General features: G+C 40.3%; 2 protein-coding genes across 2 annotated transcripts in view; one reads left to right on the top strand and one right to left on the bottom strand.

Annotated features, from left to right (window-relative positions):
• ubl7a (ubiquitin-like 7a (bone marrow stromal cell-derived)) overlaps window positions 1-15,113 on the top strand; it is a 1,205,533-nt gene that overhangs the window by 679,343 nt on the left and 511,077 nt on the right. The gene's annotated exons all lie outside the window — the stretch shown is intronic.
• LOC114667426 (AP-3 complex subunit beta-2) overlaps window positions 1-15,113 on the bottom strand; it is a 128,859-nt gene that overhangs the window by 87,898 nt on the left and 25,848 nt on the right. Inside the window, exons 3-5 of the mRNA XM_051920794.1 lie at window positions 10,663-10,737; window positions 6,654-6,749; window positions 2,001-2,161 (exon numbers count right to left, since the gene is read on the bottom strand). Of these exons, the coding sequence (XP_051776754.1) occupies window positions 2,001-2,161; window positions 6,654-6,749; window positions 10,663-10,737 (332 nt within the window). The remainder of the gene's footprint in view (window positions 1-2,000; window positions 2,162-6,653; window positions 6,750-10,662; window positions 10,738-15,113) is intronic.

Genomic DNA, 15,113 nt, shown 5'->3' with positions numbered 1-15,113 from the left:
ACAACCATATACTGTACACATACTGTATATTTTACACAGCTTCTAATTCAGCAGAGGCATCAATTGAATATACAGAACATAAAGCCATCTGTAATATGTGTGCTGGCTCGTCTTCTCTGCAGTACAAGGCAAGTTGCTAGACTGCAGCACAGTGCTCCACACTGTAAAACATGACTGAAAGAAAACCAAGGATGATGTTCAGATATGGATGAAGTGAAGGCTTCCAAGCCATAACAAGCAGATAAAACATAATGACCTTTATTTGAAGGCCAAAACTCAAACACAGTAATCTGAGAACTGAGATCACCACTAGACACGATTTAACATGATTTATCATACACAGTATGATTACTGGCACCTCATAGCACTATGGAATAAGAGATCAGATTAACAAAACAATGACAATATGACATTCACTAATCCAAACTTTGATTAGGCTTTTTTTTTTCAAAATTTAACGTGTAAACAAACAGCCAAGGTCTCAAAATCTTTAAAATCCTTGGCTTTAACCTCGAGTGTGACTTAGACTTGAAACCTGTATATACTCACGGTAAAGCCCAAGTTTGACCCATGGTGACGTTTAAAGATTTGCTTTACAGTGTAAAACCCAAACAGCATTCTGCTGCCATCATGTAGAAAAAATAACATTATGTGAAAAAAAATTCATGAATATTTGTATGTGTTTTGGCATTCTAAGGCATCTCATCAATATTCATGACTGGAGCTGAGCTTTCAACCAACACTCAGTGGCATATAAATGAAAAGTTTCAAAGCCAGTTTTGGAACAAACTGAAACTGAGCCATTATTTCAATCTAGAAATAGTGATGACCATTGTGAAACTGATGTACTGTATGACCGAACTGCCGTAATATGCCTAGGATACACAGAAAAATGGCAAAACAATTGCAATCAACTAGAAACATAAAAAAGATTTCAACTCCCTAAGAATTGTTCACAATGCAGCAACTGTCGTTCATGTCAGGGGAAATTTGGAAGTCACTAAGCCTTGCCATGTGCTAGTGTACAATACCACAAGGGGTGCGTTGATAACACAGTCAGGCAATGACATTCTATCCCCTCATGCATGAGAAACTGTAAAAAATATTATAAGAAAAATGTGCAAATAACCACACTTCTACCATCCCGATTTGGATTCTCTGTAGCTGAAGGACTTGGCGATAGCTTAACATATTTAATGGCAGAATGAAAGCATATAGACTTGATTAATGTCAACATAAAATTATATGAAGGTATAAAATCAAGAAGGTAAGGAATTGCAAGTGTTCAAAGACTTTTGGCTAGCGTATTGACTTTGGTATTCTTGGGACTTCTTAATTACTTCTTTTTTCCCATTACATGAATAGCCATAGAAAAGAATTTGTTTTTCACATTTAAAAAATCGGAAGTGGTCTCCCCTAGACTTTCTCGTATACTCAGATATGGGGATGGATATTTGAGGAGTAAACTGTAACACAATGATTATATTTTTATATTATGTACATTAAAGAACCATCAACAACAAATTAAATCAAATTAATAATATATTGAAAATTATTATAAAAGTAAAGTTGAATAAATCAGACTCTTTAGCTGCATGAATAAAAGGTAAAGTACCACTTCCGGTTAATGGTAATAGCCAAAAAGTTGATAGAAATCTATGTTTAGAACCTAATACTTATATGCAAAATTTGGTTGATCTAAGTGAAAGCATACTCAGGTTATCGTGTTTGCATACACAAACACACACTAGACAGACAAACAAACATAATTTCAAAAATTTTATTTTCGGACTCAGAAATGTCTAAAACGTGATTCATCAAAATCTCGAAATTTAAATTTTGCAGATTCCAATACTTTCCTTATACTTCATATACAACAAAGTCAGGGAGGTCTAAAACATCAAGATTCATCAAAATCTCAACATTTAATCTTTGGACGATTACAATTCTTTCTCTATATTTTGTATATGAGAAAGTAAAAATTAAATCACACTGCTTACCTGTAAAGTTTGGGGATGGCATGAGCAGCTGTTTTTCGTACATAAGGGGACATATCAGAAGCTGCTTCCTTGATTGCAAGCATCATGATGGGAACAATGATTGTAACTCTGATACTGGACAAAACCCGCAAAGCACTCGCGCGGATCAGCTGGTTGGGGTCCTGATAAAAAAAAAAGAAAACTATCAATGTAATGTCTACTGTGCCCTGATGAAAATGGCATTGAAGGCAAAAAGGACACTCACAGTCAGGGACACAGCCCCAAAAAGCCCCGATAGATAGACCCCTGTGGAGCTCCATAGGGTATCAGTGACCCTGGCTGAAGATTGCTATGGAACTTGGAGTCAGAACAAGTATTTACTGTAGCTGGTGAAAGGAACTGCCTTCTTGATGCAGAAAAACAAACTAATGCTCAAGAGGAAATTATTAAAATATATTCAGAAGTGTGTTTTGTATACAGTATACACACACACACAAATATATCTAAACTAGCAGTGTAAGACTGTGTTTTAAAAAGCTGGGGTCCTAGAAACTATTCAAATTGTCAGAAACAAAATTGAAATGTAGAGATGTCAGGTAGTTGAAAGGAACTACTCTGGGCATCTCTCTCCTAGGAGGATTCGTTTTGCCGACGTGCTCACCTCACTTGTGTATTAGCGGTGGGAGGAAAAGTATAAGGGATACCGTTTTGCTGATGTGCTTGCCTCGCTTGTGTATTAGCGGCTAAGCGAGTTTCTGTTTCCTTGGAGGTAGTGCCCTTACCCTGATTTCACTCATTTCCGGGCCGGACAGACAAAAAAAACACACTTCCATACGTAGACGCTTATATATAAGACTAGGGGGCTTTGCCCCCTACTTACTTCGATCGCCAACCTCTTCTACCCCACCCCCCGCCAAGTGCTATGCGCTGTTGTGAAGAGGGGGGGGGGCTGAACACACTCCAAGTAGATGCGGCCGCTCCTCCAAAACCCCTCTTAAATGGTTATACAATGGGAAACAATTTTTTTTCCCTTTTTTTCTGCGTGATCTGCATTTTGTGCGGCACATCGAATGTTTTAAAGTCACTGCCTTGTCTCTCTTCTCCCCTAGACATCCTCAAACACTATTCAATCTCTTTTCACTGTTCCATAATTTCACCGAGTAATACTGTATTTTCCGTTTGTTTGCGCTAATGTGATCATTACTCTCAACTTTTGAGACTTTCGAATTTTCCTACTTCCATTATCTCTAACCTGCTTTGCATGTGTATCACGGGACTTGCTTACAAAGGTTGTAAGTATGACGTGACTTGCCTGTCTTGTGGGACGTAAAAGTGTCTCTGTCTCTCTTTAAAAGATCTCTCTTCAAACGATCACGTCTTGTCCGAAGTTTTTTTTATTATAATAGAGAGATATTCACTACTACACTATTACATTCATGCAGCACTTTTCTAAACAACTCAAAGCACCTTACATATACAGTGGGGAAACACTTCAAAAACCACTACTGTACAGCATCCACCTAGATCATGCAACGGCAGCCATTTTTGCATCAGTACGCACACCACACATTTGCTATTAGGTGGTGAAGGGGTGTGAGAGACAGTTAGTCAGTAAGGGATGGGGGATGATTAGGGGACCAGGACAGACAAGGCCATGATGGGCAAATCAGCCAGGACATCCAGGTATACCCTCTTTTTATGACATATGCCCCGGGCTCTTTTATGACGACAGAGACGTTTTCATCTCATGTATTTTTTTAGCTCATTGTATCCCTTTACTGCACTGTGGATCAACACATAGGCCACAGGGTACGCACACCCTGTTGGTCTTACCAGCACCTCTTCCAGCAGGAATAAGTCTCACAAATTGGGGATGAAGATAATGCATAAAAAGTGGGTTTTTATACAGTACATTTTAAACCTATTACCAAATAAGCCTGACAGGATGGGAAAATCTGAGGTGCTACAAACAGATAAATGAACACTCATGACATAAGCCCAGTTAGGCTATACGTACAGTATGTTTCCAACAGGTCAAGTGGCCTGTGGGTTTTGATTACACATCTTTCAATCTGTGATTACTTTATCTCTGTACAACATAGCATACTAAAATAACTTTATTTTGGTTATTTAAGTGTGAGATATGTCTGCCAATATTGTGTAATTTAGTATAAGGCGAGTGGATCCTTAATTAATACCGATTAAGATCAAAGGAAGTCATCATATTCACAAATAATTTTTTACAGTGTATCACAAGCCCTTAATAAGCCACACTGCAATGAGATGAATAACGACTTTACCAATGACTGAAAGAAGCCTTTATGAAAGTCTTATTACATAAAACATATGTGACTAATAGATGTGTTATAGGTAGTACCTAAGCTAAAGTGTTTCCAATCTGTAGATGATTATACAATTATAAAAGAATTATGGTAATCTACAGTATGTGAGCTCTTACTTTTATGATAGAAAGAAAATGGATTTGGCATTTCATGTAAGAACATGGGAATTATTTGATTTACTCTTTTGTCTGGTTAAGATATGCTATATTAGGAAAATAAAGTACGGTAAATATACAGTTAAAGGGCATTTACTATCTTTTCTAATAATTTAATATAATTAGCTATCGTGGACAAATATTTTTGCCACAGTGTTGAACATTATAATACCCCTGAAACTGTATCCACATTTCTTATGAAATTAGAAAACACAGAACTGAAAGTGGGCCCTGATTTCTGTCTTGGATTAACTGTAACAAATCCTGTCCCTTTCAGTGCTCCTTCTCCCTGTTTGAACTGCTGCCCACCAAAAGACCTATAGAGTCTACCCTAAAAGCACTAGGCTCAAGGCAGGAATCACCCCTAAACAGGGGGTGTCAGTCTTCTGCAGTGCACACACATGCTGGCATTCATGTTCACATATACTGGGGTCAATTACAAGTTTCCAGTTCACCTGACCTGCACAATTACTGATAAAGAACGTTAATCATTTGAAAAAGGTCTGTTGCAAGAAAAAGGCATCAATTTCAAGCATCTAAGATAATCTATACTTAGATATGAAGATTTAATTTTTTAACTAAAATTTCCCAAGACACAAATAAAACCTTTCCCAAAGGCACAAAATCTTGATAAAAAAAAATCAAGTGTACAGGGCACAAACTGGCTGACTATAGTTTAAGCAGGTGTCTTTTGTTTTGTACTGAACTGAGACACAAATTCAGGAAGTTGCTACTAATACTAATAAAGTACTAACATACTGAATAATAATACTAACATAGAGCAAGAATGAAACATCGTCGGGGTGTTAGCAATGTGAGCCAATTCAGTAGCACAGTCCTTCTCCTTGTTTATAGCAAGGTGCAAATGCAGGATCAGCCTAGCTACATGATTATTTTGTCCTTTCATAATATTCATTTTGCAGTTAATGCTAGATTTATTGAATATATTTCACATAACTGTTAAATCTGAATTATTTCACATATAAATCACTGCCGCCTTACACTTCTTGTTTTCGAGTTTTCGTCCCATCACTGTGTCCTTTCTGCGGCTATGGTTTCCTCCCAGTCCCAAATGATGACTTCTCTGATCTAAGGAAGACTCCCAGTTGGCCATGTGTTAGTCTATGTCTGTGAAAAGACTGTGTGCTGCTTGTAGGGATATGCAATCACATTCTAGGCATTTGTTTATCTTCTTGTCAGGATTGGACTTTGTTTTTTATGACACTGAAATGAACAAACCAAACATTTGGGGCACTGAAATAATTCAACATATTTTAGATTTGTAGAATAACTTACTTAACCTTCATAATCTTTCTTGGCTTTGTGTCTGCACTTGTGTCCCAAGTTACATTAGTCAGTTTCCTCCTTGCTTATCCTTCAGCTCCTAACAGCATTTTGAATGCATTTGTCAGTCAGAACGCCGGGTGTGCTAAGCGGTATTAAGAACATCAATCCATCCCTCCTTTTCCTAACCAAATTACTGAATTTAGGGTGCCAGGAGCACTGGTTGCAAGGTGAGAACCAACCTTGGTAAAACACCAGTACATGTACAATTCAGAGTTGCTGAGTAAATCAACTTGAATGTGGGAGAAAACCCGCCGTAAATACAGAAAAACAGAATTTCACACAGCAGTGCCCATGCCAAGTTTTGAGCCCAGGACTCTACAGTTATGAAACAGCAGTGCTAAGCACCATGCTGTCCTAGAAATTCAGTTCACTAAATGTGCATTGGATATTGTTTGAATAAAGAAATATAGGATGGTGTGCTTATGTCTTATATTACATAAAGAGCACAGCCTTTGAATTTAGTAGCATATAAAAACAAAGATGATGAGGATGATTTCCAGTTCTTCTAAACTGTTCCAGCATTGCTGCTGTTATGAATAAGAATAAGCAAAGGAATTACCAAAAGTCAGACATTTTGAATCAAAATTTTAAATTTATCTTTTACTTCATTGTGTACATTATTTGAGCCATGTAGTTGGAGCTATGGCTTAACTAAATTAAAGTTCATTTCCAACATATTGACTAAATAAATAAAATGTTTTTGATTTAAAGTATGTGTTGTCACTCTTGTGTTGATACAGGTATTAGGAAAGAAAATATGAATCAATGCTTAAAGGTATAAAAAAAGGTGAATGAATGAAATGGATATACTGCAGACTAAATATTCTTACCTTTAAACCTCTTTGGAAGGTAGAAATGGAAAGAAGAGCCAGGTCTTGCTGCTCCTCTGCATATCTAACTAAATACACATACACTAATTTCTTTACCTGTAAAAAAAGGCACAATTATGAAAATTATTCATACCAGGAGTACTTAGCAGCTCTTGGAAGAATATCCTATTTTTTTAACTGAATTAGGAGTTATTTTTACTGATTTGCTGAGCTTTTTTCTAAATAGTGACACTCTCAGAAGACAGTGCTAGAAACTTTAGATAGGACTAACTCAATTTCTTTGACTAAGTTCAAAGAGGTGGTCTGAAGATTCAATAGGGAAGTCTGACTTGAGATACTTATAAACAGACATATATTCATACATTCTTAAACTCGGTTAATCCGTTTTAGGGTTGCAGGGCACTGAAATCCATCCCATTACCATTGGACACAAGGTGGGAAACAACAGTGTACAAGACAACAGCCCATCATGGGAGCACCAGCGCACAACAACCATACTCATTCACTTGCACTCGATTAATTTCAAGGCACCAGTTAAACTAAAGTGAATCTTTCCAGTAAAATCCATGAATCTGTAGAAAACCTTTGAAACTACAGGATGCACCAGCAGAGTAAGTCAAGGTTCATCTACAATAAATAAAAAAAACAAGTACAGATATAACTTGAACATTACTTTTTAACATAGTGTCCTAGCTTATAGATAGAATGTCTCTTGGTTATTCTTGTGACAATAGATAGATAGATAGATAGATAGATAGATAGATAGATAGATAGATAGATAGATAGATAGATAGATAGATAGATAGATAGATAGATAGATAGATAGATAGATAGATAGAGGGTGGTCTAGAACTAACTGTGCAACTTTTAATGCAATGCAATGCAATAATTGCATAATTAGATCTGGACCAACCTGTAGATAGATAGATAGATAGATAGATAGATAGATAGATAGATAGATAGATAGATAGATAGATAGATAGATAGATAGATAGATAGATAGATAGATAGATAGATAGATAGATAGTGAACAGCACTATATAACAATAGATAGATAGATAGTGTGGTATATGGCCGGATGTTCATCCCAGCTAATAACCCCACGCCGCCAGATGGAGCCCTCCCGACAACATGGAAGTGCCCCGAATTCCAGCATGGCATCATGGACCTTGGAGTTTTTCTTCAAAGCCCTGCTAGATACCGTGGGGGCTGCCAGGGGACACTGCAGGGATGCCCAGGAACTTGTACTTTCTATATAGCCCGGAAGGACTTCCCAATCACGGGAACGGAAGAGATGATATACTTCCGGGCTGAAGAAAAGAAGAGTTTTGATCTGACCCGGAAGTGCTAAGAATCACATGGACTGGGGGGATCAGAAGCACTTCCAGGTCATGGACTATAAAAGGAATGTGGGAGATCCCAGCAGTGAGCCGAGCTGGAAGGAAGGGTGACTGAGCTGCTGGGAGTGGAGGATTGTTGTATTGATTTATTGATTGTGGATTGTTTATTGGAGTATTGTGGAGTGGACGGTGCTTTATGCACATTTATTACAATAAATTTAGCTATTGGACTTTTTATCTGATGTCTGGCATTTGGTCTGAGGGTTCAAGGGGACGACAGCACCCCCTATCTGTCACAGTGGCATAGCCGGCAGGATTCTATATCTGTGACAGTGGTGTAGCCGGCAGGATTCTCTGGCCGTCGGTTTGGCAGAGGACCTGAAAAAATTTCTGTGGACAGAAACCCCAAGAAGACAGCGTCACGACACGCTGAAAAATCGCCACAACCCATCTTTACCAAGTCCGTCGTGGGGAAAAAGAAGGCTAAGCAGAGCAGAAGCCCAAGCGGAGGTCCTATGTTCGTCAAAGCCGACGCTCGGGATGAGCCACGGAGCAACTACGCATGTCGGGAAAAGCTTCCGGAAGAAGACGACTGCTATGAGGTATGTGCCGGGGATTCAATTGATAACATCTTTAAAATAACACATTTTGTCCCGTGCACATACCTCAGAGAAGGTCATTCAGAGGCTCTGCGGCAGGCAGGAGAAACTCCCGATGACGGTGGGCGCTCTCATTTGAGCTGATGAGCGAAAAGAAAGACTTCCGCATGTCGGGTGCCGGCGATGAACACGTGACCTGCCCCGGAGGATTCTGGGAAGGACAAGGTCCGTGTACCGCTGCAGATGACTGTGCCCAAAAGAAGATGGACTTGGGCTTTCCGAAGGGGAAGGGGGAGTCGAGCGAAATACCGCTCATCCCACAAAAAGGTAAGGAGGTCCGGGAAATGACTGGTTGGTCCGCCGATAAATTGAGACAGATAGATCGCAGTCAGCCAAAGGCGGCACCGCAGGCCTCCGAGAGGAACTCCAATTCCCAGACGCCTGTGCGCAGCCCAACCGAGCACGTGCCAGAAGCGGGTGTGCTCATTGGCTCCCAAGCCGGAAGGTAAGGATATTGATGGCTAGAGCATGCTTCGGCTGAACTAAATAATATGGACGTGTGTGAGCTGGAGAAATTGCTTCAGTCTGTGCACAGTTTTTTACAGGTTGTGCAGACAATCCAGAAGATCGTTGCAGACTTGCAAGCAGCGGCTGAAGCGCAGATTAAAAGACTAGATGAATACCTGCAGCGGTTTTCTCGGGAGCCTCCTGACTTAATTAATTTGGTGGTACAGGTAAGCGAGACGCGTACTGTACATAGTAGAGGGACGCAGAGTGAATCGGGCCCGCAATTGATTAGTAGTGGGTGCCAATTCTCTGCGAGCCCTACAAGGGAATCGGGAATGTTAACCGAGTGTTCGGGGGAAGGGTCGATCAAGCCGGAGCAGCTGGATGGTGCTGCCTCCTGGAGCGATGCGATCCTGAAGACCCCGACACCGATTATATTTAAGTCAAAGGGGGTTCAAACAGTGAAGGGTCTCTCTCTGGCATGAGAGACTCATACTGTAAATAACCCCAGATTAAACAGGAGATCCCAAAAGAGAAATGGGGGTCTCCTGACAAATTAGAAAAGGGAGCTGAGAGCTCAGGTGTGGCGGTGGAACCCTCCTCTGCAGATAAAGGGACGGAGCCAATATTTCCAAACTGTTTCCAGTCTTGCAGAGGGAGACAAAACAGGGGGATTGCGGCTGTGCTACGAATGCCATCGGCCGGGCCATATATGGCAAAGTTGTCCTCAGAGGACAGGGGATAAAATGACTTATCCATATAATGTTCCCCCTAGGTTCTCCCAGGAGTATTCAAGACATTGCCAAGGCCCGACCAATAGCTCCTCCTGGAGAAAGACATCCCTCGCGGGGCTGGCCGCTTCGAACCATGGTTCTTTGCTGGGGGAGGGTACTGTGGTATATGGCCGGCCAATACCCCCACACCGCCAGATGGAGCCCTCCCGGCAACATGGAGGTGCCCCGAATTCCAGCAGGGCATCATGGACCTTGGAGTTTTTCTTCACAGCCCTGCTGGATACCATGGGGGCCGCCAGGGGACACTGCAGGGAGGCCTAGGAACTTGTACTTTCCATATAGCCTGGAAGGACTTCCCAATCACGGAAACGGAAGAGATGATATACTTCTGGGCTGAAGAAAAGAAGTGTTTTGATCTGACCCGGAAGTGCTAAGAATCACATGGACTGGGGGGATCAGAAGTACTTCCAGGTCATGGACTATAAAAGGAATGTGGGAGATCCCAGCAGTGAGCCGAGTTGGGCGGAAGGGTGACTGAGCTGCTGGGAGTGGAGGATTGTTGTATTGATTTATTGATTGTGGATTGTTTATTGGAGTATTGTGGAGTGGAGGGTGCTTTATGTACATTTATTTCAATAAATTTAGTTATTGGACTTTTTATCTGATGTCTGGCATTTGGTCTGTGGGTTCAAGGGGACAACAGCGCCGCTTATCTGTCACGATAGATAGATAGATAGATAGATAGATAGATAGATAGATAGATAGATAGATAGATAGATAGATAGATAGATAGATAGATAGATAGATAGATAGATTTTCATTTACAAACCTCAATATTTTTACAGGCTACATTCTTGACCACAGCTGGGAAAAGGTCAGAAGCATTCTTTCCCCTGGCAATCATCTGCAGAAAAAGACAACATATATATATTGAAAAGATATCAAAGAATACTTTTAAATTTAGTAATACTTCTGAACAATTTCCAATAAGCTTTAAGACTTATCTATATGAGAGTTTCTATAAGCAACCCTACCATAAAATGGAAATCTGGGAGTCAGAGCAAAAATTAGAAAAAAATTCTTCAGTACCAAGGCATATTGCCTTCATTAATTGGCCGTTGTATCTGGGAACATGAATGGGCAAAATGATTTTGACATTTCAGCATTCAGTATGTTTAATTTTCAGAAAGGAGCTGTGAGTGGTTTGTTCAATAGCTACAATCAAAATATTATTAAACATAGTGCTTCAAATAAAAAGTAAGTTTTTACCAAAATTGAAACTAATTTATTAATTTAGAGCTGTGAAAACCAGGTCTCTAATATCCAGATTTTTATGGGACACAACAGCCCTAACCATTAAGTGGGGTTTAGGGTTTTTATATGTCTAGCATTCTCCCACTCCAATTTTTTATAATCTAGCTAAGCACATCTCTTTCCTCCACGCACCTGTCATAAGAACATATCTGATGACTCTAGACTCCAAACATCGTAATCTCTGAGGTCTGATTTTAAAGTTCCATCCTTATCATTCCTTTTTATACTTGTAAGAACGGTAGGTTTTTAAAGCTTCTACTGTATTCTTGACTCTCCTTCATTCTATGTATCCTCTCTACAAATTCTTTATTTCTTTACTTCACTGTGTATGCTGTGTATTACTGCATAGGGCAGCTTGTCACAATCTACCCGAATGAGCACTGGGCAGTAAGATATTTTGTCTGTTCCTCCTATAACCTGGACTTCTCTCTTTAAAAAACATTACCATCTCATCTTGAAACCCTAACAATCAGCAATCAGCATACAAGTGCAATTGAAGTTCATATAGCACTTTTATGTTACTCACCAGAGATGTTATAAAATGGGCAGAGGATATAACCCTAACTACCAGGCTGGCACAGAGAATGTTCCAGACACTTCTCAGAATGGTTGAGAAACACTGATCTATTTAATTTTAATCTAACCCTAATACCTGTTCCTGTGTTGGGAGAGAGGCTGTCTTAAATGGGGCTTCTGTCTGGCCAGGGCACTTTTCACTTTTCTCTGTTCTCTGTTTTTATGATCATGCCAATATTCAGGGCTTGTTCAAGTATAGGTGAGGGGAATGGTGAGGAGATCAATGAATATGTTTCTAATTTAATGTTTTAATCTTTGTTATTATTTTTTTATGGTTGTTTGTTATCCTTTTCCTTTCAGCAATTTGTATTCAATATAAACTAGATCCCAAAAAACATGCTTCAATACAGATTTGCGATGTAAATTTAATTAGTATTCCTACCAATTTACTACTAAAAAATTAATTTGCTTGCTGCTCTCTCAGTAAAACAATGACCCTGCTTATTCATAATTGATTTATTTTTTTGTGTATATGTCTTCTGTCACATGTTTCATGTTACAGTACATTAGAGAGGCTGCTCCCGTTAGGGGTTGCCACAGTGGATCATCTTCTTCCATATCCTCCTGTCCTCTGCATCTTGTTCTGTTACACCCATCACCTGCATGTCCTCTCTCACCACATCCTTAAACCTTCTCTTAGGCCTTCCTCTTTTCCTCAACTCTATCCTTAGCACCCTTCTCCCATTATACCCAGCTTCTCTCCTCTGCAAATTTCCAAACCAATGCAATCTTGCGTCTTTGACTTTGTCTCCAAACCGTCCAAACTGCACTAATTTCTAATCCTATCCATCCTTGTCACACCCAGTGCAAATCTTAGTATCTTTAACTCTGCTACCTCCAGCTCTATCTCCTGCTTTCTGGAAAATGCCACCATCTCCAACCCATATAACATACAGTTAGGTCCATAAATATTTGGACAGAGACAACTATTTTCTAATTTTGGTTCTGTACATTACCACAATGAATTTTAAATGAAACAACTCACATACAGTTGAAGTGCAGATTTTCAGCTTTAATTCAGTGGGGTGAACAAAACGATTGCATAAAAATGTGAGGCAACTAAAGCATTTTTTTAACACAATCCCTTCATTTCAGGGCCTCAAAAGTAATTGGACAATTGAATCAAAGGTTATTTCATGGGCAGGTGTGGTCAAGTCCGTCATTATGTCATTATCAATTAAGCAGATAAAAGGCCTGGAGTTGATGTGAGGTGTGGTGCTTGCATGTGGAAGATTTTGCTGTGAACAGACAACATGCGGTCAAAGGAGCTCTCCATGCAGGTGAAAGAAGCCATCCTTAAGCGGCGAAAACAGAAAAAACCTATCCGAGAAATTGCTACAATATTACAAGTGGCAAAATCTACAGTTTGGTACATCCTGAGAAAGAAAGCAAGCACTGGTGAACTCAGCAACACAAAAAGACCTGGACATCCACGGAAGACAACAGTGGTGGATGATCGCAGAATCATTTCCATGGTGAAGAGAAACCCCTTCACAACAGCCAACCAAGTGAACAACACTCTCCAGGGGGTAGGCATATCGATATCCAAGTCTACCATAAAGAGAAGACTGCATGAAAGTAAATACAGAGGGTGCACTGCAAGGTGCAAGCCACTCATAGGCCTCAAGAATAGAAAGGCTAGATTGGACTTTGCTAAAGAACATCTAAAAAAGCCAGCACAGTTCTGGAAAAACATTCTTTGGACAGATGAAACCAAGATCAACCTCTACCAGAATGATGGCAAGAAAAAAGTATGGACAAGGCATGGAACAGCTCATTATCCAAAGCATACCACATCATCTGTAAAACACGGTGGAGGCAGTGTGATGGCTTAGGCATGCATGGCTGCCAGTGGCACTGGGACACTAGTGTTTATTGATGATGTGACACAGGACAGAAGCAGCCGAATGAATTCTGAGGTGTTCAGAGACATACGGTCTGCTCAAATCCAGCTAAATGCAGTCAAATTGATTGGGCGGCGTTTCATGATACAGATGGACAATGACCCAGAACATACAGCCAAAGAAACCCAGGAGTTTATTAAAGCAAAGAAGTGGAAAATTCTTGAATGGCCAAGTCAGTCACCTGATCTTAACCCAATTGAGCATGCATTTCACTTGTTGAAGACTAAACTTCAGACACAAAGGCCCACAAACAAACAGCAACTGAAAGCCGCTGCAGTAAAGGCCTGGCAGAGCATTAAAAATGAGGAAACCCAGCATCTGGTGATATCCATGAGTTCAAGACTTCAGGCTGTCATTGCCAGCAAAGGGTTTTCAACCAAGTATTAGAAATGAACATTTTATTTCCAGTTATTTAATTTGTCCAATTACTTTTGAGCCCCTGAAATGAAGGGATTGTGTTAAAAAAATGCTTTAGTTGCCTCACATTTTTATGCAATCGTTTTGTTCACCCTACTGAATTAAAGCTGAAAGTCTGCACTTCAACTGCATCTGAGTTGTTTCATTTAAAATTCATTGTGGTAATGTACAGAACCAAAATTAGAAATTAGGACCTAACTGTTGCTGGTCTCACTACCGTTCTTTAGATCTTCCCTTTCACTCTGGCTGATACCTGTCTGTCACAAATTACTCCTGACACTCTTCTCCACCCACTTCACCCTGGCTGCACTCTCTTTTTCACCTCTCTTCCACAATCCCCATTACTCTGTACTGTTGATCCCAAGTATTTAAACTCATCCGCCTTCGCCAACTCTACTCCTTGCATCCTCACCATTCCACTGACCTTCCTCTCATTCACACACATGTATTCTGTTTTGTTCCAACTGACCTTCATTCCTCTCCTCTCTAGAGCATATCTCTACCTCTCTGGGGTCTCCTCGACCTGCTCCCTACTCTCGCTACAAATCTCAATGTCATCAGCAAACATCATAGTCCACGGGGACTCCTGTCTAATCTCGTCTGTCAACCTGTCCATCACCATTGCAAATAAGGCAGGGCTCAGAGCTGATCTCTGATGCAATCCCACCTCCACCTTGAAGGCATCTGTCACTCCTACCGCAGACCTCACCATTGTCACACTTTCCTCATACATATCCTGTACAACTCTTAGATACTTTTCTGCCACTCCCAACATCCTCATACAATACCACAACTCCTCTTGAGGCACCCTGTCATATGCTTTCTCGAGGTCCACAAAAATGCAATGCAACTCCTTCTGGGCTTCTCTATACTTCTCCATCAACACCCTCAGAGCAAGCATTGCATCTGTGGTGCTCTTTCTTGGCATGAAACCATACTGCTGCTCACTAATCATCACCTCCCTTCTTCACCGAGATTCCACTAACATGACTAATGAAAAGCATGACTGATTCAGATTTCCCGTCCATCTTTTAAACACAATTTCACCTTCGGGTTGTGAGGAGCTAAG

The sequence above is a fragment of the Erpetoichthys calabaricus genome, chromosome 17 (assembly GCF_900747795.2).
Source record: "Erpetoichthys calabaricus chromosome 17, fErpCal1.3, whole genome shotgun sequence".
NCBI classification, from domain to species: Eukaryota; Metazoa; Chordata; class Cladistia; order Polypteriformes; family Polypteridae; genus Erpetoichthys; species Erpetoichthys calabaricus.
The sequence above is the reverse complement of the archived record's forward strand: the minus strand, read 5'-3'. Positions and strand labels throughout refer to the sequence as shown.